This window comes from Folsomia candida, unplaced genomic scaffold (genome assembly GCF_002217175.1).
Source record: "Folsomia candida strain VU population unplaced genomic scaffold, ASM221717v1 Fcan01_Sc004, whole genome shotgun sequence".
In the NCBI taxonomy this organism is placed as follows: Eukaryota; Metazoa; Arthropoda; class Collembola; order Entomobryomorpha; family Isotomidae; genus Folsomia; species Folsomia candida.
The window spans coordinates 7022196-7047899 of NW_019091196.1; the positions used below are offsets into that span (position 1 = coordinate 7022196).

The following is a 25704-nucleotide window of genomic DNA, read 5'->3' on the forward strand; positions in this document are numbered from 1 at the left end:
TGACTTCATTAAATTAAAGTCGACTTAATAATTTAGTGCATCGCATGATGAGAAATGGTACAAGATGAATGGGTCATAAAATGTCATCCCTTTTGAGATATGTATGAAATTAATTACACTTCAATCCGCGCATGAGGAATTGTATATTTTTTAAACGTTTTATTAAGTCACATATTTAGCAGAAGCAGCAGCAGCAGTGTTACATATTAAACTAAACTTAACCACTAAGATAAAACTAGATTTGTTTTTCGACACGTATTTTTTTTAATAAAGTAGAAACATATTTTTATCAGGAACTGAAAGTCTCATTATCATCAGTTGGGTTGCGTCAGGAAAATATATATGTGTCGGAGGAATAACAATTAAAATATACAAATATTGGTACATATTTTGCAGACAGATCATCACATTTTGTTTCAATTTTTCCGAGTTAAATTTCATAACTATTTAGAGCTTGTTGATTAGCGTGGCAACTTGGTCGACGGATGGTTCCACGATGAATGAACGATGGGTTCCTTCCACACCGTGAATTTCAACTGGTTTTGAGCATACCTAAGAAAATTAGAATTAAAATAGTTAGTAAAATTGAGCAAATTATTTTTTCATGATTAAGAAATGGTGTTTTTTTGTATCTACCTGAGAGAGGCTGTAATCTTCCCCAAGAACTTCGGAGAACATATTTTTCAACGCCTTTATGAGAATTGCGCGCCCACCGAATTTTGAGGACGGTGTGTACTTATCAGCGATAACGAGCTTCTTGTAAAATGACAGGATGGCCTCCTTAAGTTCGACAATATTGATGTGAGGAAGAGCTTTCTGTGCAATTTCGGCCGTTCGGGTGACTCGGTCATCCATTGTGGCAAGGCTGACGAGGTCGTTCTTGACCCGAATGTATTCAAAGGATACGAACTGCATGAGGAAGGTACACATGGCGTCTGCTTCGCTGTCCGCCCCCAGAACCGTGACTTGCTTCGTGTCCTTGTACTTGGCAGTTTGGACACTAACGTATTTGTGAGATCCGTCCAAGAAAACGAGATTTTTCACCAATTTTTGATCCTCCTTTCCTAACAAGAGGGCCATTTCGAGCGCAATTGTACATCCGAACGAGTACCCGGCAATGTTGTAAGGTCCTTTTGGTTGAATTTTACGGATTTGTTTGAGGTAATAGCTTGCCAAGGAGTTGACTGACTCTAAATCTGCGTCTTGTACGCATTGCAACCCGTACACCGTCATGTCAACTTTGTTTGCCAATTTTTCCAAGCCTCGTGTGACTCCCTCGATGGGGTGGACGACCCAAATGTTTTCCTTCGACTTGGTTGAATTGTTCAGCTTGACGACACACTCCTTTGGCATGAGTTCTTGAATGTACATCTGGATCTGTTCGGCGTCAAGGAGTTCGGCCATTTCGCTACTGTCGCCCGTATCACTTCCGGCAGCCTCAGAACCACGGCGAGACGTTGGTCGTCCTCCAGACTCGGAACTTCCCTCGTCAATCTCCTTCAATCGACCGAGACTAAGTTGGCGAATTTCTTGCATGGAGAAGACAAGGTCGTGATCTCTGTAAAATGGTCATAAAAATATTGTTTACATATAACATAAGACAAAATTAAGGTAAGTTTAGGTTTAGGAAGCTTACCTCTCCAGGGTCTGTTTGACTTCGACGCCCATGAGAGAATCTAAAGAAAACAAAAACGATTTAAAATTAAATTAGATTTTGCAATAAAGTTTGAAAAGAGGGGAAAAATTGAACTAAAAGCGTACCCATTCCGAGCTCGGCGAGATTAGCGTTGACGTTAATGTTTGAAACGTCCTTCATTCCAAGAATGTGTGCCACGGCTTCCACGAGGCTGACTTTTTTGCCACTTCCGTCCTTCTTTCCACCCTTGTCGGCTAGCACGAGTGACGCGACGGTTGGTTTTTGTTGGAGGAGGAATGTGTCCATGGCGTTCAAGCAGGAAACGATTCTCTGTGGGAGCGTGCCTCCTACGACGGTTTCGTTGCCACCCATGTGATCTTGGACGACACCCACGTCTCCGATGGCACCCCACTGAATGGCAAGACCGGGAAGACCGTCCATCTGGCGAAGTTCGACCAAACGCTCCATTGCAGAGTTGGCCAGGCCGTAGTTGGACTGGAAAAATTGAACGATTATTAATTAGTTTATTACTAATCTTGCATAATTAATTAATTGTGAACTCTTTTTACCTGTCCGGCATTACCACGACCACAAGAGACTGAGGAGAAGATGACAAAGTGGTCAAGGTTGGGGCAGAGTTGGCGAGAAATTTTGTCGAGTGCGATAGTGCTGTCAATTTTGGGTTGCGTCACAGCGACAAAATTTTCGGCGGTTTGGTTCTCCATGAAACCATCTCGGAGGACCTGGATGATTAAGTACAGATTAATTAACTAACTAGAATTAGTTAATTAGGTATAATTACGACTTACCATGGCCAAATTGAAAATTCCTCCAACTGGTCCTATCGCTGCGATGGATTTGAACACTGCTGTTGCTCCAGGAATCGTGGTAACGTCGCCTTTCGGTGTTTCGACAACGACGCCCTGTTCGCGCCACCTTCTTACGCACAGATCTTGATACCCAGTAGTGATTCCGGATCGGGATACGAGCACCAACTTGGTTGCACCACGTTCCGTCAGCCAGTTTGCTAATTCTAGCCCAAAACCGCCCAGACCACCGATGATCACGTAGGCTTTGGATGGGTCAAAATATGTCTTGGGGATGGCTTTCACCATTAATTTGGCGTCATTCTTCTCATCTTTGATTTTGAGGAGGACCTTTCCGACATGTTTTCCTAAATTTTGAGAAAAATAGCATTATTAATTTGCGACACAATTACTTATAAGTTCAGGGATTAAAGTTCTTACCAGTCGCCATGAAACGGAAAGCCTCTTCGATCTGAGATTCAGAAAAGACCGAGTATGGCAACGGTTTCACTGCACCAGATTTGATCCCATCAGCCACGAGCTGGACGACCTGCCTCTTGTCGGCAGAGTCTTGATCTTTGTCCATCAATGAGTCGAGCAAAATTCCGTGGAAGGTCACATTCTTGAGGAAGACGGACATTCCGAGTGGGTTATTGTTGGAAAGGTCGAATTTTCCAATCTCCAAAAACCTCCCGTGCACAGACAAACAGCGGACGGAGGCTTGAAGCTTCTCTTCTGCCAAAGAATTCAGGACCAGGTTAACCCCGAGGCCATCGGTATGGTTGAGAACGTGTTGTTCGAAAGAGGTGTCTCTCGAATTGGCGAAATTCTCCTCAGTCAAAGTGGGGAACCGTTTTTTGAGGAGGTCCTTCTTATCTGCGGAGCCGACGGTGGTGAAAACGCGACATTTCATGCTCAACGCGATGGCAATGGCGGCCTGACCGACGCCACCGGATCCCGAGTGGATCAGGACAGACTCCCCGGGAACCATTTTACCACGGACAATGAGAGCCTATAATTTTGAATAAAATTAAAACCTATTTCGGACACAGTATGCAAAAAATATGTCAACTTACGTAATACGCGGTGGCGTAGCAGACAGGGACCGTCGAGGCTTCCTCCATGCTCCACGCGGCTGGGATTTCCCACATGAAAGTAGGATCGGCCAAAACCGTGGTTGCCAGACCTTTAGCAGCAATGAGACCCATGACCCTCTTTCCTTTCGAGTTCTTGCCAGCGAATTCTAATCCCAAGACGCAATCTTGCATGGCCAAATCACCGGGGAGCGCATCTGGGGGAAGTTTCCCGGTGGCGAGCATAATATCGCGGAAGTTGAGGGGAGCATAATTCACCGTGCAGAGTTCCGTGTTCGGGTGACGTTCGGGTTTGTAGTACTTGAGAGAACCCTCGATCCACTTGAGGGATGAGAGGTCACCTCGCATGAGGGTGTTGATGTAGGCATGTTCGACCTCCACGGTGGATTTAGAGTCCTCCTCAGTTACGAGTGGATAGTGACGGTAGCAGCCGAGGACGTTCTTCTCATTTACAACGTTTTGAATCAGGTCGTTCTCAAGGATTCGTTTCAGCAGGGGGCTAGGTTTTTGGAAGTCGATCACCACAGTTTTACCTTCAGGGGTGAAGAGACCACGAATCTTGTGACCGCCGGGTTCTTGTTTGAGACAGTTGACGAGGCCGATGATCCCGGAATCGGGGGTGGTCGCGGTAAGGTAGATGGCTGGGTAAGTGGCGTCCTTGGAGGACTCGTCCATATGAGTCTTGACCAGTTCGACCCATTCAAACTTTTGGTTTTGGATGGGAATAACGATGGGAGATTTTGATTCGATAGATTTCTGCAAGAATTTATTGAAATTTGGTCAAATTTTTATCAAAATTTTATCAATTCAAATTTTTTTTAAATCTTACCTTTCTCAGCAAGCAAAACTCCTTATCTTTTGAAATCTTGTGCGCAACCGTGTTAAAAGCGGAATGCGTCACGGCCAATTTCCCAACCGGAAGTTGGACCAAGAGGAACGCATTCTCTTTAAGCGTTGGCTCAACAATCTCAACCAACTTGATGTCATCAATCACTACGAGATGAAGTCCCTGTTCGGGCACGAGTTTGGCGACAGCGTCCTTTCCAACAATTTTAATTCCAGCCTTCTCAACTTCCTCCAACTTGGCGACTTCCGACTTGAGGGTGAGAATCGTCACGTCATCTTGATACATGGGTTGACTCATGGCAATTCTGTGGACCTCGTGGGCAACTGAATCTTCTCCCTTTTGCACGATCTCAGCTACCTTCAATTTTAATGCTGGGGTGTTTTCAATCACAATATCTACGCATGCGCGGAGGACCTTGTTAACTGGGGTGGTCGTCTTAGCGTCGTCAACGTACTGGGTGAAAGCGTACTCTTCCAGGTTAGGGGAAGCCTGAGTTTGCACCCTTCTCGGCGCCAGGGAGGCTTTCAGTCCTCTCAACTCAACTCCGGGGCATTTGACGACGTTGAGTTTCTTATACTTGTAGACGGTCACGCCCTCCTCGGAAATCAAGGTAGGGTTGTTCAGGGTGAAGTTGATAAGGGTCTGGGGGTCGATAACCGCCCTTTGAAGACGCGTTGGCAGATAGAGGCCTCGGTTAGGCTGCGACATGATGGTAAATTGGAGCATCGTGTCCAAAAATGAGACCCAGTTTTCTTCCCAGGCAAGTTTTCCCCACTCTCCTTGATTGTCGCAGGTCCTAATTCCTCTGAACAAGCCGTGGTAATCATACCCTCTCAAACGAAGTTCTTTATAACAGTCAGATCCCGTTAAGGGAATGAATTTTGGCTTTTGTGGAATTTCGATCGGTTTCAGGGCCAACATTTCTTGTCCTACGTCTTCCGGAGTTTTAATGAATCCCGACACGGCAACGGAGCCTCCCTCGTACACCTCAAACTCGCCAGTTCCTTCCAACACGTTGATGAGGAACTTGACAGAACCTTCCTTCTGGAGAATGGTTGCTCGTTGGAAGGACACATTCTCAAAGATGACGGGCAACTGGTCGAACGTTGTTCCTCTCAATTTGGCAAAAGTTTTCCAGACGAGTTGCAAATAGCCGGTCGCGGGGAAGAGGATTCTTCCATCGATCGTATGTCCGATGAGGTAAGCATCGTTTTCTCCGGTGAGGGAGACTTCAACAACACTTTCACCCGAGCGGGCCCCTGCTTGTCCAAACTTGGCGACGTCCCAGGTGATGCTGTGGTCCCATTTGACCATCGGGCTGATCATTGGAGTGCCTAGGGCGACGGGGAAGTCGACCTTCTTGTAAAGCTTGGAAATTTTGGGGGTTAATCCAGCCATGAAAATTTTTCCGAGTGCGGCCAACACGAAGTTCGCGTTGTCGGGGGAGGAGCGACTCATGAGCCCAACGTTGGTAGACTTGGAGGAGAGCGAGCGCTTAAGGATGGCTTGGAGAAGGGAGTGGGGAGCAATTTCGATGACCAGAGCGTTTTCTGGGATGTGGGCGATAGCTTCTTGGAAGAGGACGGGGGACAAGAGGTTGTTCACGTGGTAGGCGCAGGAGGACATTTGAGCGAGCGGGGTGGACCATGACTTTTCAGGGATGGAGGATGAAATCCATCGAGTGGATCTAGAAATTTTTAAAAATTGGTTTATAATCTTGATTTTTCTAAAATCTTATTACTTATTTCACAATTAACCTTGGTTTTGGAACTGGAATTAATTTATCTAGTGCTTCCTTTAGTTTAGAACCGGCATCTGAATTAATTAATAAAAACTTGGTAAATTTATCAAAATAAAAAGAATCTCAAAAATGTTTGCTTTAAATCTAAGCTGTCCATACCTGCAATATATTTGCTGTGGAAAGCTTGACCCGAAGACTTAACTTCCTTCGCAAAAATCTCTTCCGACTTCAACTTTTCGACAAACTTCTTGATCGAGTCGACCGGACCGGAAATGGTGACGCTGTCCTTGGCGTTGTGACAAGCCGGGAAGATATCCGAAGGACACCGGGCCTTAGCCTCTTCCCACGTCAAACCAACCGCGGCCATCGCGCCTGGAGCAAGTTTCGACTCCAGAATAGCTTTTCCTCTCGCATACGCGGCCATCACGGTCTGTTCCGCTGTAAAGCACCCATCCGCATAAGCACAACCCAACTCTCCCACAGAGTGACCGATAATTCCGTCTGGAGCGACGCCCACGCAGGACAACATATCGACAAGGGCGACTTGGACCGCCGCGATGGAGACGAAGGAGTTGAGCACGTTCTCAAACATTTCATCCGTTCCATTCATGACTAGGTCGATGAGGTCGATGCCATGGGGCGACAGACAATTGGCCGACTTTTTGATGGATTTCTCAAAAACGGGGAATTTCATCAAGTCCTTGCCCATTCCTTGCCACTGGGAACCCATCCCGGAAAAGATGAACCAGACTGGAGGCTTCTCTCCAGCAGATGTAGTAACCGGTTGTACGTCTAAATCAGCACGGTCCTCTCCGAGAACGGTATATCCGCGGAAATGATGTCCGGGAATTTCTTCTTTCGCGATTTCATGGAATAATCCAATCAATTCATCGTCCCTTGGCTTTTCGGCGAGTTGTTTCAGAGTGAATTCTACAGCCTCCTTTGTTCGACCCGAGTATGGGATAAGAATCGGGGTGGCTGAGGTGGTGGGGGTGGCCGGTTTTTGCTTTGGATTCGTCTTCAAGACAACGTGGACATTGGCTCCGCCAAAACCGAACGAGTTGATCCCAACGTAACCACCAGCCCAGGGAAGATTTTCACTGACGACTTTAAATCTGCCATCGGAGAGGGCAGGGATGTCGGCGTTAGGTTCGTTAAAGTGCAGGTTTCCTGGTAGGACACCCTCCTGCATGGCGAGAAGGACCTTAGCTTTTAAAGAAACAGGTAAATAAACTAAGGGGCAATGTGAAGCGTCAAGACAAAAAAGTTAATGATATGCAGGTGGCGAGATGAAATGATAATCTCATACCGGCTTTCTTTTCCTTGTAACAAGTTACTCGCATAGTTTTCAATTTAATACATTTAAACTATTAGTTATTTTATAATAATGGCCACACCCAGCCCCTCCTCCACTAAAAGTGTCTTTGTTACACCTCCACCAAAGCGACAAAGGGTCCAGGGTGAAGGGATTGCTGCTCAAGTTGGGTGTACAATTCTTCTGACAGGTATTATTATTAAATAATACATATACGTAAATGGCTTTTCAAACTAAATTAATTGATGCAAATATATAGGTTTATGTAAAGCTGGGAAAACTACAATTTCCAATGAAGTGAGCAGCTTTCTTGGTGGTCACGGTTATCTTGTGAAACAATTGGACGGAAAGAAGTTACGGAGTGGAATTTGCTCAAAGTTGGATTTCGACAACCTTGACGATCGGTCCGAGTTTGTACGTCTGGCCGGCGAATCAGCAAAATTGATCACAGAGATGGGATACATCTCTCTCGTCTCAATAGTGGCACCACTTGAGAAGGTATAATGCGAATTGATGGATGTTTTAATGCAATAATGAAACTACTGTTGGTATATTATAGGATCGGAAAACAGTTCGCGAGTCGCATGAAAATGATGGTATGAGGTTTCTGGAAGTCTTTGTGGATCGACCCAGAAAAGATTGTGCACACGGTCTTGAGAGAAACGGTAAAAATCGTAAGATTATGTATACTATTATGTTGTCTAACTTTCATTTATTTTTGCCAACTAACTTAGTATTGAACCAAATTGATGGCGATTATCAAACACCAACCACTGCTGATGTTCACTTAAGACGAAGTGGAGATAATGTATCCGAGCTGACAACACAGCTAATAAATGAACTCATTTTATATGTATGTACAAAGAAGAAAGTATGCAATTCTTGAGTGAAAGTGACTTTTATGAATTGTTTCATCTTTGCTTACAGAAAATAATTCCCCCCATCTTCAATTCACCACAATCACCACAATCGCCCTTGTCACCTTTTGGAACAATATCGTCACCATCTACGTCAGCTACTACTTTCAACTCGTCTGGTTTAGAGTCAGAGTTTGATGATGATGATGATGGTGTGACAAGTGCCACCACTCCCTTTAAACTTCCGCAAAAAGGAAGTGCTCTTCTTACCATTTTCAACTATGTGAAATCAGTGATGATAATGAGAGGATATAAGGGTGGAGGAGTTGCCAGTGCTTATACACAGTTAGTTTAAATTATAATACTATTAGAGATTCCTATTTATGATTCTTATTCATGTATGTATTGCAGTTCCGATAAGTTTTTTTCCGGTCCTCTTTACCAACCCACTCTCACTGGTGATGAAATTGAGATTGCAAATTCCATCACTAATAATTGGAGGAAAGACGTGGATGTGTCAAAAATGAAGGGGTGGACACCTGATGAAATTGCCAAATATCAAGATCAACTTGCCCTATTTAAACGAGTGGAGGCTGACTGTACGAGAAAGGAGGGCTTGGGAATTGCAGCCCTAATAATAGCAGAGATGAAGGGACAGTCCCATAATGACATCCTCATTCAACGAGACAACAAGATATATGAGCATATCAATAGTTTTGAAGAAGGAGATCTGTTGTATATTCAAAATGTCTTCAAGTTCCTAACTGGCCGTTCTCTTACAATTAATGTTGATCATTGTAACAAGTTAGAATTAAAGGATATGTTTTTATAAAAAAATTGAATTAATTGAGTTTTTGAACAGTGTTGCTTACCCACGGAGCAGAGACCAGATGCAGGCTCAGAGTGACCCATGTTGCTCTTAACGGAGCCGATGAGGAGAGGATTTGTCAAGGGGCGGTCTTTGCAGAAGACGTCGGCGATGGCGTTGAGTTCTTGGGGGTCGCCGACCTTTGTTCCGGTCCCGTGAGCTTCGACATAGGTCACGTCGCTGGGAGAGACGCAGGCTTCAGAGTAGATTTCTTCGAGGAGGCGTTTCTGCACGGCGCCGGCGGGGAAGGTGATTCCCTGCTCTTTGTAGCCGTCAGTGTTGGTCTTTGCGTGAATTACGGTGGCGTAAGAACGATGAGCGGAGGAGGCTTTTTGAATGTAGATCGCGACAGCGGCTTCACTTCGGACATAGCCATTTCCTAATTTAGTAAGAATTGCGTCAGTAGTTAAGCTATTAATTTTAGTAAAAAAAATTCAATTAATTATGTTGTTGTAATTACCGGAAACGTCAAAAGCTTTGCATTTCCCGTCCGGAGCTAACATTCCTAATCGATGGAATTGCAGAGAAGACTGTGGCTTCAGGAGGAGATTGACACCTCCCACAATCGCGGCGTCACACTGACCCGACCGAATGGCGGAGATGGCTTGTTCAAACGCAAGCAGACTGGACGAGCAGGCCGTGTCCATTGCAAAACTGGGTCCCTTAAAGTCAAACGTGTACGAGACTCGGTTGGCAAACATGGCACTAAGAAAACATGCAGTAATTTAATTGTATTAGTTGTTATGAAAGTTATTCTTATGCCATGTTAAGGAACTCAGACTTACCGACAACATCCCGTCAATCCATAACCATTAATGCTGTCCGGATCTGCAGACCAGCCTTCGTCACTTTCAGAGGCGGAAGCTCCAATAAAGACTCCCGTCCTGGTTCCTCGCACAGTCGTGGGGTTAATTCCAGAGTCAACAATAGCTTCGTAGGTCAGTTCGAGTAAGAGTCTGAGCTGGGGGTCCATTAAATGCGCCTGTTTGGCATGCACACCGAAAAACGTGGCGTCGAATTTGTCCAACGTCTTCAGTTTGCCACATCGTGTCGGCAACCTGATGTGAAAAAAGACGACAAAATAAACATTTGGTTAGATTTTATATTACCCCAGTTAAGCGGAAATTAAGTTCAACCTCGTCCTCTTTTTCATTCTGTCACCGTTTGAGTTATTTATTATTTTCGTTTCTTTTGTTTGATCTTTGAGATTAATTATTACGATGGAAGGGGGAGGGTATAGTTCTGATGAGGATTTTGAGGTCACGAGGCCACCCGTTTTTGCAAAGAGAGAGGAGGAAGAGCAAGTCGACGGCCCTTCTGCTAAAAAACGGTGATTTTTTTTCTCTTCCATCCATTAATTATATTATTTGTTTATTTTATTGTGTCTTATAGTGCCAAGAAAACCGCGACCCCTTTGCCACCTGCGTCGAAATTGTTAGTCGTTGAGAAAAAAAAGGATCCTCACGCTCCCTTGGGAAAACTCAACCCTCTTGAGACGACAGATGAGGATAAGAGGAAGTCGGTTACGGAAACGAGTTCAGTCCGAGATGACCAGGCCTTTGAACCACCGACGTGGTATTACTTCCCAAAGGAGGAGATACAGGTTGAGAAGCGATATCCGAGAGACGGAAGGGGGATCATTTTTCGAGAAGTGGATTTGGCCGAAGAATTTAAAGTGCGATACGCGGGCACATGTTATTCGAATCTTAAAGAAATTCGAGGTAAATGACCATTACCATAGTCGTTACGTGATCAAAATTAAAAGAAGAAACATAACTATTTTTATTCTATATAGACGAAGGAGTCGACTTGATTAAAAGAACCATTCTAGATTTGGTTAGCACCGAATCTCTTTCTTCTCCCCAGAACATCTATGAGGATTCCCCCGAAATGATTTTGACACAAGACGAAGGATTATCTGATGAGCAGAGGGAACAACTTTTTACGGCGATTTTCGACAAAGGTGGGAGAGTGCCCATTATTGATAAGCCGGGTTGGAGTCTCATCATTCACAGGGCACCCAACAGCGGAATTATTCATCTTTGCGTCGAGATGATAGCAATGCATAAAGGAACACCAGTTTACGAAGCTAGTAGACTATGCACAAAAGCAGGTAAACATATTCCAATATTGATTTTGTTTAATGACCTGGGTTATGCATCATTTCAATAACTATTGCAGATTGTTACAAGTACAACCAGACAATATCGACTGACGTCTTTCCAAAGTGTTCCCGTCATCAAGACATCAAGATGCACTCTGTGGTAAAATTGACGCCATACAATGAAAAAAACCTGGTAATTCAAATGCACGTGCAATTTGGAATTTCCACAAATTTGGGTTCTCCTGAATCCGATAAAAATTACAACGCAGAATTGTATGCGTCTATACACATGTCTAGTTCCAGGTCATGGATTAAGTATTATCCCATAAAAGATGCTCGCCCTATACCAGAAGCCATTTCCATGTACCACTATGGGACCGTTGAAGAAGCTTTGAGTCGTTTAGCACTGGAATCGGTTAGTATCAACTGTACTGTATATAACAGACTAAAACATGTCATTTAAACATTATTATTATTATTTTACATGTGCAGACGATCGGCATGTTTATGAAATTGGCCCTAGGGACTACGCCCTTCGTTAACTTGGATGACATCATCCCACTCTGCTACGGGATGGAGAAAGAGCTCGACACGCGTCTGAAAGAACTCGGGATGCACCTCAAAATGCGGGAATTGTCACCGGCGGAACGGATGGAGGTGACCTATCCCTTTCCTGGACAGTACTTACTCGGAACACAAGCAGAAAAAGAACAAAAACCTGAGAAAGGGAAGTCATTTCTTTACACGATAACAAGTCGTGACATGCATTACTTCGGGTGGAGCAATACCCCAGATTTTAAGGACCGCCTCAGAAGAGGAAACAGGACCGACGGGGCAAATGAGTATAAGCGCATAACGGAGGCAAGAGCCAAACTCGATGGAACTCGAGCCCCCACCGTGACATCATCTCTCCTTGCCAAGTGTGACGTTACAGATAACACGCAAATAGAGGCAAAGATGATTATTGCGGGTTATGTTGCCTATTTACTCGGACTTCGCAACCCATTGCGGAAATTGCCCTCTGGTCGTGGATACTCCACCAACAAATGTGTGTCGCTAAGTCTGGTCGATTCTGACTCGTGGAGTGATATTTGTCAGTTCGTAAAATTGTTTTGGGGGGTTGAACCCATTTTGGCGAAATTTGATAAAGATCGTGGTGAAATGGTAATTAATTTAATTTGTAGTTGTCTGATTTAAATGTACTAATTTTTAACCTCTCCTTATTTCAGCCAAATTTTATTGCTGATTCTGAGAATTATTCAGATGATAAAGTCGAAAATTCGGAGGATGAGGATTACAATCCAGACGAGGATGAGCACAACCCGGAGGCGGGCAGGTATTATCAGATACTTTGGCATTCTTAGTTTTTAATTAAAAATAAATATGAACCTAATCTTGCTCAGCAGTAGCAGCGGCGATCACTCCACAGACTCAAACTCTGATGAATCCGATTAAGTTTGCAGTAATATGGATACCACTTTCATAATAGTTCATGAATGTGTTCATTTTTTATACCTACTCCTTTGTTAAAACGTTTAAAATATAATATTTTACATATATATGTGCCGTTAGTTGCAGAATATTAATAACTAATATTACTTGTTCTTTTTTAATCAATTTTTACAAACTTCAAAGTCATTAATTCCCTAATAATAATACTTTTTAATATTTACCCGAACAAACCGGGAGACCAGCGACGCCCATCGTCCGTGATCATGTCCACTCCGTTGAAGAGGTTGTCGGAGAATTCCTCCATGTTTTCAGATTCCGGGAGACGGCACGAAATGCCGGAAATGACGAGGTCATCGTGACAGAATCCGATGCAAGTACGGTTAGCGGTCTCGTTATTGTTGGTCATCGACATGGCGGGTGAAGGGGGTGCGAGGTCAACTTCAGGAAATTGGGCAGGCATTTCTGTAACAAATTGTGAAATACATAAATAAATTGTCGTGAATTTAATTAGTAAATAATACACAAATTATTATTTTTAGATTTTTTTACCATCTCGGAATAGCACTTTACGAGTCATTTATGTAAATTTATTTTGTAGTATGACCTTTTTATTGCGATTTTAAATGTATTAATTGCGTATTGTCAACAATTTAACAGTCATCAATTTGCAGTGTAACAAGTGCTCAATTGCGTTAACTGCAAATTCCTAATCTATGGTAACTTTTTGCCAAAAATTTTGCAAACTGGACTCGAAACCTGACTATATGTTAGCAGAAGACCACGCCGAATTGTGTGCCAGTCACGGAAATAAGAAACGTTGTGAGACCAGACAAACAATAATAATAAAGTAATGTTATTGCAATTTTGATAAACCGACACCGATGGTATTACCGTAAGTATGCAACCTGGACTGGGCATCCGATTTGCATGGCGTGACTGCATGACTCGTCGGTTCGTCTCATTTTCATCGGAAATCGCTATGATGAGTTGTATGTATTTGAGTCGTGTGTGCATAATATGACGATCGGTTAACATTTCTTAGTAGCAGTAGTAGTTATGCTTGACTAGATAAACATGTGCATTGTAAAAGTGTGATGCATGCATGGTTTCGTTTTTTGCACGTTTGCAAATTTTTATCAAATCCAAAAAAAGTAAAAATCGCATGATGAATCTTAATCATACCACCACTTATTTAAGGATGTCGTCTCACTTTGTATGAAATGAAACTGCATGGCATGATCTGGAAAATTGGGTTACGAACCGATGCATGGAATCCAATAGTGCTTATCTAACTTATCTAAAAATATAATGCAGTGACAACTACGAGTAAGATGAAGGGCCAAGGAAAGTCAAAGTTGGCGAAGTAATTTTAATGAGTCGAGTCAAAGATAAAATAGTTTTGCAATCGATATACTCGATTTAATCCAGTTCTTTATGAGATCATGATAATTACGTCGTTGTGCAATAATTCATCCATATTTCTTGCAAAAGTATGCAAAAGTTGGGGATGTAATTAAACTAGAAAAAAAGTAATTTTGATTCAGAAGACGCAATTAAAACTTTGTCAAATTTTTCGTCCTGATTGATGTACTGCGACATTTCATAAGCCATTATACAACATATTTATCTATGTAACTCCGATATTATTATTTCCCCGTACTAAAAAATGCACCAAAATTAAACACTTATTACGCATTTGGCTCAAAATCCAATCTCAATTCGTCATGTACACGTTGACCCACGAGTGTCGAATGTCATCAAACAAGTCAAAGGATGCGTTGCATAAAACAAATCAATGGGATCGAAAAAGCATGTAAAAGATCTACTAAAAAAGTGAGTCTGATTGAAATCTACTCGTTTGAAGGTTAACAAAACGATGGCATTCATTTGTACATTTTGAATTCCACTTTAACATGAAATTATTATTAATCTATAGCTATGAGTTTTCTTTATGCAAAAAATTATTGCATTTCTTCAAGCCACGAAACATAATTACGGTCAACATTTCGACACGAAATTATACATTGGCAATGGAATATGTACTTGTGTACCCCCAAACACACCCCTCTCTAGCCAAGAAAATGTACGTGACTTCTTTTTTGCATGCATGCCATCCGACCACTGACACTGACTTCTTCGCTTAAAGTTCGTTAATTTTTTGTGTGCAAAGTATTTGCACATAAGTTGCAACAGACTAAGAGAGACGGACCGGCTGTCTGTATTCAGTATTATGAATTCGCCAAATGTGGTGTGATCTTCTTGCAAGGAAATTGCTGGCTTTTGGTTGGTTCCCGAGGAAAGCTAAGCCGGTTGGGCTACACATCGTATGATCGTAAAGTAATCTTATTGTTCTCCGTAGTAAATTACCACTGTAGTAGTAATGCAACTGTAGTGTATTGTGCTAATATGTTGGGTACTAGTTGTGCATACATGTACGTTAAAAAAGCTGAGTAACGACGACATGCATGCATACATTTAGCATGCAGATAATCTTCCAGTACGGATGATGATGATAACTGGAAATTTACTGGAGGTTTTACTACTTGGTCATGTCATCATGCATGATTGACATAAATGGATTAGCAGTTAGGGTTTAATTTAGTCGGTCGGTGGGTATGTAAAAGGAGTTTTCTCATTGTATGTATGTGCATACATAATAAATTAGTGGTGGTGGTGCAATCTCAATAAAAACGACCGAGTGAACTTGAGCTGAACCTGACCTGGGGAAATTGATGTAGTTAATGATGAGATGACATATGTAAAGATTGTCTGGGTTTTGGTCACCTATATTTAGAAGAAGTTGAAGTTGAAGGACGGACGGGTGGTAAATACGTGAAATTGAAATTATGATGGCCTTGGTGTAAATAAAATCCGTCCCGATTAATAAAGTGCTGAATCAATTGAGAATTTAAATTGATAAAGAATTAATTAACTTTCATTAAGTTGGAAAAGTATGGATACATACACTTGGAGGTTTGGTTTGGTGAATGCCAGGAATTGATGACAAGTAGGGGAAAAACGTCAAAATTAATAATGAGTTATGCTCTCATGCTATTTTTAGAAGGTATTTAACTAATTAATTTGTCTGACTGCAACGTCCGTCTCAAATTCTCAAAATATGCCTTATGATTAAATACTATAGGTTTACACAAGAGGAAAAGCTTGAAAATTTTCATTGACTTACCAGAATTCGAATATTTTGACGTTTTCGTTGTTTTAAAAATTCGAAAGTTTTCTTGACACTTTTTTGTATTGATTGATTTATAACGTGAATTCAACTGATTTATTGATTATTTAAGTTATGTTTTTGTATTGATGTGTGTTACGTGTTTTGTAATTAATTTGTATCGTGAAACTACTTCTGCTGCTGCTATAACTGCTGTACGAAGAATTTTGTATGCTTATATTTTTGGGAACACGACGTGTCCACTGAAGGTACTCGGACCACGGTCACAAGTGAAAAGAGGCCGAGAGAAGAGTCCTGCACTAATTTATAGAAAGTCAAAAGCTCCACCAGGCTCGTATGCAGGCAGCGATAGGATACATGACATGACATAACGATGGCTTGAGGTACACGTGTTTGGTGCAGGATAGGTTTGCAGAAAGCGTGCAAATTCATTTCATGCAGAGACAGAGAGAGAGGAATAAGGTGACGATAACCCGATCATCCAAGTGGGGAATGATGACCATCATCACCATCATCATCTGGTCGGATTGACCATAAGTAAGTAGCTATTGAAATACATGTGCGCTACGTAAAAAAAAACTATGTATGTAGATATGTACTTATCATTGCATAATGTGCATGCTAAAATACATACATAACTGATATTGTGCTAAACTACATATTACCCGGATCATGTCCAGAGGAGAACAATAAACAAAGGATGACTGTTCTTATTCATGTAAGTAAAAGTGAGAATGAGCATTCGGTTAAGTAGTGGTGATGGCCAATTACGTAAAAAAAGTCAAGATTTTTGTTTAAACACTTATCACATAATCAAATCCGTTACCGAATCTGATAAGATAGTGGAGAAATGGGCAGGGCTGTCTAATCGTAAATAATGAGGGTTGTTTTGACACAGATTAATCAATTTTATATATGCGATTTGTATAAATGATGAAGTTTACAACTATTTATATGCATTTAATTAATCGACATTTAAGGTTACGTATATCTGCATTTAAAATACGCATGCATTTAATCAATTCTCACAAAAAATGCGTAATACCCCGTAAACAAGTGGTACATTTTTATGTGAGTAATTCCGTTGTTATTCGTACTTTTGTACTTATTTATTTACCAACTAATAAATCAACGCGTCATAATTTCTGTTATAATTTGGAACGACGACGGATTGAAAACAAAGCTTTCGCTGTAGTAAGAATTGGGAAAATTCCCTTTTTGTATCATGTCGTGTCATGCTCATACGATAATTCTGTTTAAATGGTTCCTTCGCATACGTGCTGGTGACTGATTCCTCTCATCCTCAGTTAAAAAAGTGGCGAATAAAATAGTAACATGATGCGAATTATTGCAAGGAGTCAAGTTACAGAAGCTCTCTGCCGATCATACCACCACAACTTATTCTCACGTCCAATGAGCCAGCACAACTACATGCAAAATCTGCATGTAGTTGTGGTTGTGCGAAAATTGTGTCCACCACGTTCACGTGGAGTGACCAGTTTCAAGTCGTGCTGGCTGATGATCCAGCTCATATTTCTGACTGAAGCCAGTTTAATAATAATTTTGGTTTGGTAAGGATTTTGCGGCACGCCTGGGCAAATCCAATCCTGGTTTGTTGCACAATTTTGCTCGTATTAATGAAATGGATGATGGGGTGACCGATACGTGCATATGGAGTCAGATTGTCTATTTGATGATGAGATGATTCAACTTTTGCATCATATTTTTAATAGCTGTTGGGCATACGGATAAGGTTTGAAATTGCATGAGCTAGGACGTGTCCGATTTAGGATGGAAAAGTCGTTTTTTTCGTGGAATGAAAATATTGATCGGGATGCATGAGATGACCACATGGACAAATCGTGTTGTATGTGTATGTAAACTTACATGTATGTGATTTGTAATTATGGTGTGAGGTGATTGGAACAATAGTCAATAGTGTTTTATTTTGTTTTGTGCACAACGTACTGAGTTTGCATAATGCAGAATAACAAAGTTGATCATGATCTGAAATCGTGTCAATTTAGGTCTACTTTTAATCTTGAGGAAAGTTTAGTAAATGCATTCATCGTAATACTGAGGATGAGACAAGTCTCAATTTCCCCTTTTAAAATAATACTAATATTTATGTGCTTAATTGTGACACAGTTTACTTACAACTCATATTACAAATTTCTTGCAAATTGGTCCTTATATTTACCTTCTCAATAATATTATTGTACCAAAAATAATATTGTACCAAAACTTTCCGAAAAAAGTAACTATTGTAGTACTAAAAATAAATATGCTTGGAATAAATCGATCCCTAGGTTTTTGTCAATACTAACTTGCATAGAAATAAATGGGACCAGGTCAATGAATATTTGATGAATCTTTTAGGCATATCTATTCAACAATACAGTCACAATTTACAGTAATAGTTCTGCCCTATATTATTAAAAACTCACAATGCAGACTTTATACAGCCCGAGCCCATCATTTTTCTCGTTTATTACATACATAAATACTTAATTTGAAGAAGCACGTGAGGATTGTTTGAGACTTTCTGACCAATTTTTTTTACACAAGTCGGATCGTTGTTCTCCATCAATTTGCTCATAAGTAAATATTTCCAGCATGAAAAATTTCAGGCTTTCAGACGAAGAAATTATGAGTATGAAGTGACAGATGCAATCTCATTTCATTTCACGGCAACTTTCGAACTTTCAATCCGTGTCATGTCCATCCATCCATGATCCGCGTGATATAAAGGAACGAACTCTGTAACAAAAGGGAAAGTTGGTTCCATGTTCCGACTCCACCAAATTTTCTTAAATATGAACTTCGTCTCTTCACAAATGTCGGCCAAGTTGAAAATGCCATGTAAATTTTGAGAGAGCGAAAGAGATCCTTGAAATCAAATCAGGGCGTATAAATAACATCTTCAATTTTCAGTTTCATAAAGTACCGGCACGTCCTTCGTATACTTTGCGTCTCATTAAACACACCACAAAATTCTTGACAGTTGTCAACCCATTATTAATACTCTACAACTGTCATTATTCATTATTCAGCACAAGAGTGGGTAGTACAGAGGCCAATTTGCTTTCGATTTGAATAACCCTTTACATTAACGTGCAAGTGTATTGATTGTCGCTGAAACCTGAAAGATCGATTCTTTCTCGACTAATAATAATGGTTCTTCCCGATAATTTCGTTCGTATGGTATCGCATTGGCTGGTATTATCTGTTTGACTGTAAATGTGATATTCTCGTATTTTTTGATATCTACAGGTCCTCCAAGGAAGAATGGTGGTTTGGTATTAATACATTATCCAATTATGGATTTATTGATTTTCTATACATTTATCAATTTTATAGGATCGGAACAATGCTCGAGTTTCTATTACATAGAAATAGACTTTAAGCGGATTATTATTCATGTAGAACAAGGAATTAACATCAATACTAGACAAATAAGGGAATTAGCGTGATTGAAAACTGTCGGGTAGTAGTTAGAATTATGGGAAAATGAAATTGAATGGAATCAAAGAACACAGGATTTTGTGTTACTTATCGGATTATTATGAAATGGATGTGACTTTATCAGATGAAATAATAACCGGTTAAGTCCAACCTGTCTGCGGTATTGTGTTTCTGATGCATGGCTTCACCTCCTCCACGACCTCCTACTTTTACCAATACCATTAAGTAATGGAGTTTTGATACTTAAGTCACTGAGCCGAATGAACCATTACTTTCTCCCTGGTAAAACCGAATTCTACTTCCCATTAGACCGAATTTAGTACAGACGAACACTAACGTGCGGTCATTTCCTTATCTATTTCGGAACATCACCCATCATTTCATTGCGTTTACTAACTGACTGACTGACGGTTGTACGGTATGAACCAGCTAAATATGTGGTGCCCGAGTCAGAAGTGGGTAGTAGGAATGGAATGAAAGTACGTAAGCAGACCCGGGTGCCGGGTTTTGAGACTTTCTTTTGCCTCTTGCTTTCCCCGATAAATTCGCCAATATTGCTTGGCTTGGTAGTTTTCTTTTCCTATTTTCATCTCTTTGGGCTCAGTCAGTTAGGTAGGTAGAAGTAAGAAGTTTCTTAAATTTAATAAGCAGTAATCATGTTATTAGCTGCTACTTTTAGTGGAAATTATTAAATCTCAGTCAGCGGTATATCGAACCGTTTTGTTGTTTGCTGAGTGCGACAGGCTGTAATTTTTATGGGTAATCGTCGTAGGACATCTTATAAGTGATGGACCCCGGTTATTTATACATACATAGGACCCCGTAATTTCTTGTGGGTGATAAATTAATTGTGAGGCAAACACGTGCTTTGTTTATAAAAATACATGTCAATCATTGACACACAAAATTATTTGCGGCCTTATGTTACGCTCTTTAAAGAAGTGTGCACATATGTATTTAAAACAAGAGAATAAGATTCTGCATAATAAATAAAACCAAATGTGTTGTCTCATATTTTCTCGGAGAGGTTTAGCCTATTTTGGAGTTTTTGTCCAATTGGTAAGTCTCGTTATTGCTCAATGAAATTTTCATGAAATTTTACTAACCATGCATTTCTTAAGCTTGTAGCACTCATGATAATTCCCGTGATAACTTTACTCGTCGCGTACACCGCTGGAACTTCTCGAGATGGTAGTGGACGACATGTGAGTACTTTTTACACGCATACGAAAACAATTGTCAAGTTCAACAAGTGGTCATGAATTCAATGCCAAATTTTTGTAAAGCTTTCTTCCCCGGAAATGGCATTCGTGGTCATTTACTGTCTCGGACTCTGTCTCCTGGCAGGAATTATATTTGCTGGAATTCGCACAGTAATAATTAACACAATTTCTCATTATATTTAGAACATAAAATAAAGTTTGCAACCTCTTTAAATTGCAAGGACTCCCTGCAAAGTCTCTACATCTCGATCGCCTCTCTCATGATTTTGCAATTGTTCGCTGGCGTGATTACGATCCTGTCCTGGAAACCCGACACGTTTTTCACGGACGAGAAAGAAGTCTTGATAAGAGTGACCTGCCTGACACTCAATATCATTTCGACGATAACCTACCTCTGCATACTTATCTGCTACACGAGCCATCTCAAAAATAAGTTACGGGCAGAGTATGAAGCTGAAGAGGAGGATTTCTACTATCACCAGAGCCAGCAGTAGGATCTAAACCTCGACTTAGAAAAATTCTTACGTAATAAGAAGAACGAAATGGTGACAGCTTGGGTTTCGATGATGCAAAGAAATAGGAAATTATTTAATTTAAACATTCCTTGACTTGTATGTATGTACACGCAATTTTGGACTAATTGGTAATTAGCCATGTGTTACAAGAGTCCCACATCATCCTGCGAGCATGTGTGTGTACATGCCCATATTTCGTAATTATTAAATATCACGTCAGCTGCGAAACTAAATACATAAAGTGTGTCTGCAAATGAATAGCTAATTTTGTCCTGTGTGTAAATAATTGTAGCATGACACGTGATAAGATGAGCTGATTTTGTGCATTTCCTTCCTTATACCATCTCAAAAAATGAGTGACACGGTGAGCGAGTATTAGTGTTAGTAGTGTAGATTTCCATTCAGCGAGGTTTGACTAATTTTAATTTTTTTCTTCTTTGGATTAAAATTCAATGTCACGATGTGCTGCTGGCTGGCTGTGTAACATAATTTATTCCTTTTCAAAAGTGAGACACATTCTGACTCTTTTTCCATTTTGCCGTGTAAATAAGTAATATAAAAATTCATAATTTATGTAAATATGTGTATCTCAAGAATTTGAATTTGAACAATCTTTTGTGTACATACGCCTTCCTGTTTCTTGAAAAAATTGACAATGCGCTAATTACAATGCAGAGTTTGACTCTCTGCCGTTAACCAAGAAGACATAAAAAGAATCGTAAAAGATAAAAGCACACTTGAAATGCATCACTGATTCGCACTTCAAAAAATTTCATGTTCACTTGTACAAGGAGAAGAAGATGGATATGTATCCTGCACTTTACAAGGCAGCCTTTGTTCATAAAATGCAGTGATGACGGTTTAAATCTCATTTTTTGACAGGCTCAGCTCCTCCATTTGAAGGTAACTAACTGGGATGCAGATGTAAGTAGTGACTTAATCCACAAAAAACGTAGCGTTTTAAATTGTAGTAGAAGAAAGGAAGGAAGAACCGTCGACGTCGTCGCCGTTGTCGTTGTCATGATTGAGACACTGTTTTTAAGAAACTGATGAGTCGTTGTTCACCTTCTTGTATCATTCTTCTTCTGAAAAGCGGTCGGTAGGGTAGTTATTCATCATTGGGAAAAAATTCAGAACGGAATTTTCAACTGTTGTCCTCCATCCATATAAAGTGGCGGATTGATTTTTAACGTGAATATTTAAACTATAATCAGATTGATTTTAGTACGTGGAGTGGTGCTGTGGTGTGCTGGTCGGTAGGAAATAAGTGTTAGGAGAAGTGGAAAAGTGTATCTAACTGAGATTTGTATGAAATTTAGTGAAAAATCTTTATATTTCATAATAAATGTGAGATATTGCGAATTTAAAACGCAGAATTTACACATATCTATTTAGATTCTGACGAGAATAAGGCGTATATTTACATTATCTACAACGAGTAAAAACGCATTTCTCTTTGCATTCGGCTGACTACTTAATTACAGAATGCGACTTAATTAGTAGTTCATACATACGTAGATATTTGTCATTTTGTGATGACAAGGACGCCAGTGGAGTTGGGATGTGTAGGACTAAAGACGCTAAAAGAAAGGAATAGCTGAGGCAGTGACACATAGAAAATAAAATAAATAGAGATTCATTCCGCTCTTAGAAGAAGAACTTTCATTATTGACGAGGAAGACCAAGAAGACGCGTTAGATCGTCTTTATTTTATTTATTTACCTGCCAAGGTGCACACGTCTCATCTAAGATTGGAATTCATTTTCAGTCATCACGGGCATTAAGAAAGATCCGTTTTCTTCCTTTATGCCAATCCACGCCTTTTCTGTTCTGGGCATCTGTTACTATTTTTACATGCCAAACATGGCAGTGGTACTTTAAAAGTTTGAGGTGATTGAGGTGTGTGGTGTTAGTTGCGAAGATAAGTTCGTAGGTACATGAAGAGGAAACTTATCCATACGGGAAATTACGTATCTTATCTTAATAAGTATCGTGATAATGGTTTTTCTTATCCTGATAAGTTGATCGGTAAGAAGAAAAAATTGAAGCTTTTGGTTTAACGTAAAGCTCAAAATGGGACGAATTTGTGTCAAAGCGTCGTGTTATGTGGGATGCGTGGTGCATATTGTAAGTGGCTGTGATGCAGTTTAAGTAGATATACAAATTGGATTGAGGATAGTTCATTATTTTATTTTGTGTCAATAGTTGTGGGCAGCTACGCTTGTGACCTTAACGGCGGTACTTCAAAGTGACGTGATTTCAAAAAATATAGGATTTGTAAGTTTGGAATTAAAATGTATTAATAATTTATTCGGAAATTTTATGCTAATTTTCGATTTAATTTGTCTATATATTTAGATTCCAACTTTGTATGATTTAATATTCCTCTGGATTTACGATGTTGGCCTGTTTATCACTGGAGTGGCCATTTTTTGCGGATTAGTTTGGGTAAGCGATTTATTTACTTAGCAATTTTTGGTAAAAATGTGAAGATTTTTGTACTTTTTTTAGAAACGCCAGCGTTTCCTCTCCTACATCATAATTTTCTTCCTCCTCCTCCAATCCATGGCGTTTTCCGTCGTCGTGGTCATGTTGACGATGGACCGGTTTAAAAATACGGGATTCGGGCCAATCGTCGAGTCCACGCTGCGTATGACTCCCAGCTTCGTGATCTCCGTGATTGCCGGTTTCCACTGCCTTGGATCGTTCATTTATATAATTTTGTTGATAATTTGCATTCACAAGTTGAACGAGAAGTATAGTCCGTATTGGAAATGATGAAGAAGAAATTAATATGTAAGACATGAATAAATAATCTTTCACGTTTCTTTGCCGTAGATTAAAAATTCCTTGTAGTCGTAGCCAAAGAGGGTGAAATCGAACCAATATTTTTGGTAGAGTTCGGAAATTTCAGTTTTTGTTAGCTGACCAAAATACGAGGATACAAGTTGGGTGCGGTCAGTCTGTAGTTTGTGGGCCCATCTCGGTTTTAGTACTTTGTCCAGACCTAATCTGTAGATGATGTAGCCCTGGTCGCGATTGTACGTTTCCAGTTTTGCGATTATGTCGTACTGGGTGAGACAAGGGGTGCAGGAATAGTAGGCTGGGAGCCAGTGGTCATCAGAGTACTGGAGTAAATCCGTGGATAATAAGTATCGCACGAACTCTGGCCATGTCGGTTCAATTTGTGAGATGGTGGGATCCGTGCGGAATTTTTGGACGATTTTTTTACCGTATTTTAGGTAAAAGTGGTGAGTCCCGTGTTCATGGCCTGAGCATGCAATAACGGATTGTAAATATGGAATAATAAGGTAATAATGGGTTGTAAATTAGTGTACATACCCACGCTCGAGTTCGACAGCTTGTCACGATACGCAGACACCAAGCGGTCAAAGGGGTGGCGAACAATAAGCAATTTTACAGCGTTTTCCACAGTCTGAGAAAATGTGCTCGATATTAGAAATAATGTGTGAAATTTTGCAACCAATTATTCACACCTTCACATCCGGTTCCGCATCTCCGTACGTTTCTCGGGCCAAACTGCTTAATTGTTTGGGAGGATTTTCCAACTGTTTTTCTGAAAATCCGGCTAAAATCATCATATTCCATAGCCAAGATGTTGACCCTGCCTTGTAAACGGGACACCATCCCAAGTGGTGTTCCTTGTTCCAAAAGTAATATGAAAATAAGGGTGTTGGTGGCTCTTTCAGTCCTTGAATTTGAAAAGAAAGTGTTAACGTCCGTATTTTATACATGGATAAATTACATATTCATCCAGGTTTACATATGCATACCCAAATCATTGCTGCTGTTATGTGACCACTTATACTTCCCCAAATGATACGATTTACACAATTCGTTCACATTTTCAATCCTGACTTTAATTTCAGCCTCGATTTCTTCCCAATCAACAACTTGTGAAACGTCGTCGGCCGGCGATGACCTCAAAATGTCACTTCCATACCGGACCGGTACTTGGTTACTTATTGCGGTATCTTCCACATTGTTATTATTCTCGCCGTCAATATCATCGCCACCACCACCGTAATTTGCATTTGGTAACAACAACTGATTATTGCTACGCAATTCTGACTTGTCTACAATCTGCTGACTGTTACTTTCTGTTATCACTGGTGGGAAAGTTATGTTGCGGTAGAGCGTGAACAATGAGAAGAAAAATAGAATGAAAAGTAATACTGTTAAAAATTGAATGTTTTGTTTGCTCAACATTTTGGTGAGAAATTTATCGAATTGTCTGCTGGAGGAGTTGGATGGACATATGAAATGAATTTTCACCACAACCGCATCATGGATCAGACAGAGGGATTAGCCTATTTGACATACACAATGGATTACATGGTGTTATTTTGTGGCCCATTGTTATATTTGTTATGGAGGTTGTGAGACTGAGACTCTCATTATTACTCCAGGCAGTAGCGTGGTGTTGTTGTTATGCTTTTTGGCTACAGTTTACCTTAGGCTTTAGCTAATCCTAAGCTTGGTAAGTAGCGAATATTGTATGGAATGTACATCAAGTTTTTTATTATCGCGATCCATCAACTACTTTTCTAACCTTGAACGAGTTCATCGGCTA

General features: G+C 40.5%; 5 protein-coding genes across 10 annotated transcripts; 3 read left to right on the forward strand and 2 right to left on the reverse strand.

Annotated features, from left to right (window-relative positions):
• Positions 1-139: 139 nt before the first annotated feature.
• On the reverse strand, positions 140-16187 carry LOC110848499 (fatty acid synthase). Its single transcript, XM_022095729.2, has 16 exons — positions 15905-16187; positions 12942-13182; positions 9950-10222; positions 9625-9869; positions 9169-9543; positions 6284-7333; positions 6141-6198; positions 4366-6070; positions 3519-4292; positions 2884-3454; positions 2446-2810; positions 2206-2379; positions 1762-2131; positions 1637-1676; positions 637-1558; positions 140-552 (listed from the first exon to the last, which is right to left on the reverse strand). Exons 2-16 carry the CDS (start codon positions 13178-13180, stop codon positions 448-450), a joined length of 7266 nt encoding a protein of 2421 aa, XP_021951421.1. The 5' UTR covers positions 13181-13182; positions 15905-16187; the 3' UTR covers positions 140-447.
• LOC110848501 lies at positions 7360-9138 on the forward strand. The gene is made up of 6 exons (XM_022095732.2): positions 7360-7629; positions 7699-7937; positions 7999-8104; positions 8174-8292; positions 8367-8641; positions 8708-9138. Exons 1-6 carry the CDS (start codon positions 7512-7514, stop codon positions 9126-9128), a joined length of 1278 nt encoding a protein of 425 aa, XP_021951424.2. The 5' UTR covers positions 7360-7511; the 3' UTR covers positions 9129-9138.
• Positions 10283-12829, forward strand: LOC110848500. Of its 3 annotated transcripts, none has more exons than XM_035850812.1 (8): positions 10283-10494; positions 10557-10885; positions 10960-11277; positions 11346-11461; positions 11566-11683; positions 11761-12432; positions 12498-12604; positions 12675-12829. In XM_035850812.1, the coding sequence occupies exons 4-8, from the start codon at positions 11448-11450 to the stop codon at positions 12721-12723; spliced, it is 960 nt and encodes a 319-aa protein (XP_035706705.1). In that variant the 5' UTR covers positions 10283-10494; positions 10557-10885; positions 10960-11277; positions 11346-11447; the 3' UTR covers positions 12724-12829. The 3 variants fall into 3 exon arrangements, with proteins under 3 accessions (XP_035706705.1, XP_035706706.1, XP_035706704.1); XM_035850813.1 differs by having other exon boundaries at positions 11572-11683; positions 12672-12829; XM_035850811.1 differs by having other exon boundaries at positions 10285-10494; positions 12672-12829.
• A 152-nt stretch (positions 16188-16339) lies between the features above and the next one.
• Positions 16340-23938, forward strand: LOC110848318. 4 transcript variants are annotated; one of them, XR_004834610.1, is made up of 9 exons: positions 16340-16444; positions 19181-19206; positions 19268-20431; positions 20494-20577; positions 20659-20745; positions 20817-21616; positions 23316-23387; positions 23469-23558; positions 23622-23938. XR_004834610.1 is itself a non-coding variant. In XM_022095502.2 (6 exons), exons 3-6 carry the CDS (start codon positions 21563-21565, stop codon positions 23886-23888), a joined length of 483 nt encoding a protein of 160 aa, XP_021951194.1. In that variant the 5' UTR covers positions 20315-20577; positions 20659-20745; positions 20817-21562; the 3' UTR covers positions 23889-23938. The 4 variants fall into 4 exon arrangements, 2 of the variants coding, with proteins under 2 accessions (XP_021951194.1, XP_035706708.1); XR_004834611.1 differs by adding an exon at positions 16588-16625 and having other exon boundaries at positions 16344-16444; positions 19181-20431; XM_022095502.2 differs by lacking the exons at positions 16340-16444; positions 19181-19206 and having other exon boundaries at positions 20315-20577.
• On the reverse strand, positions 23400-25701 carry LOC110849017 (carbohydrate sulfotransferase 11). Its single transcript, XM_022096392.2, has 4 exons — positions 24905-25701; positions 24608-24822; positions 24453-24546; positions 23400-24381 (listed from the first exon to the last, which is right to left on the reverse strand). The coding sequence occupies exons 1-4, from the start codon at positions 25338-25340 to the stop codon at positions 23930-23932; spliced, it is 1197 nt and encodes a 398-aa protein (XP_021952084.1). The 5' UTR covers positions 25341-25701; the 3' UTR covers positions 23400-23929.
• Positions 25702-25704: the final 3 nt, after the last annotated feature.

Coding starts and splice junctions, on each gene's coding strand:
- LOC110848501 (XM_022095732.2), top strand. CDS start 7,512: ATGGCCACACCCAGCCCCTCCTCCACTAAAAGTGTCTTTGTTACACCT. Junction 7,938..7,998: donor TAGTGGCACCACTTGAGAAG/GTATAATGCGAA, acceptor GGTATATTATAG/GATCGGAAAACAGTTCGCGA. Junction 8,105..8,173: donor ACACGGTCTTGAGAGAAACG/GTAAAAATCGTA, acceptor CAACTAACTTAG/TATTGAACCAAATTGATGGC.
- LOC110848500 (XM_035850811.1), top strand. Junction 11,684..11,760: donor GTCGTTTAGCACTGGAATCG/GTTAGTATCAAC, acceptor TTACATGTGCAG/ACGATCGGCATGTTTATGAA. Junction 12,605..12,671: donor CACAACCCGGAGGCGGGCAG/GTATTATCAGAT, acceptor AATCTTGCTCAG/CAGTAGCAGCGGCGATCACT.
- LOC110848499 (XM_022095729.2), bottom strand. CDS start 13,180: ATGCCTGCCCAATTTCCTGAAGTTGACCTCGCACCCCCTTCACCCGCC. Junction 9,870..9,949: donor GGATTGACGGGATGTTGTCG/GTAAGTCTGAGT, acceptor ATGTTTTCTTAG/TGCCATGTTTGCCAACCGAG. Junction 3,455..3,518: donor GCTACGCCACCGCGTATTAC/GTAAGTTGACAT, acceptor TCAAAATTATAG/GCTCTCATTGTCCGTGGTAA.
- LOC110848318 (XM_022095502.2), top strand. CDS start 21,563: ATGTCACGATGTGCTGCTGGCTGGCTGTGTAACATAATTTATTCCTTT. Junction 21,617..23,315: donor TAATTTATTCCTTTTCAAAA/GTGAGACACATT, acceptor TTGTGTCAATAG/TTGTGGGCAGCTACGCTTGT. Junction 23,559..23,621: donor TTTTTTGCGGATTAGTTTGG/GTAAGCGATTTA, acceptor TACTTTTTTTAG/AAACGCCAGCGTTTCCTCTC.
- LOC110849017 (XM_022096392.2), bottom strand. CDS start 25,340: ATGTTGAGCAAACAAAACATTCAATTTTTAACAGTATTACTTTTCATT. Junction 24,547..24,607: donor ATGCGGAACCGGATGTGAAG/GTGTGAATAATT, acceptor ACATTTTCTCAG/ACTGTGGAAAACGCTGTAAA. Junction 24,382..24,452: donor GCTGTCGAACTCGAGCGTGG/GTATGTACACTA, acceptor TTGCATGCTCAG/GCCATGAACACGGGACTCAC.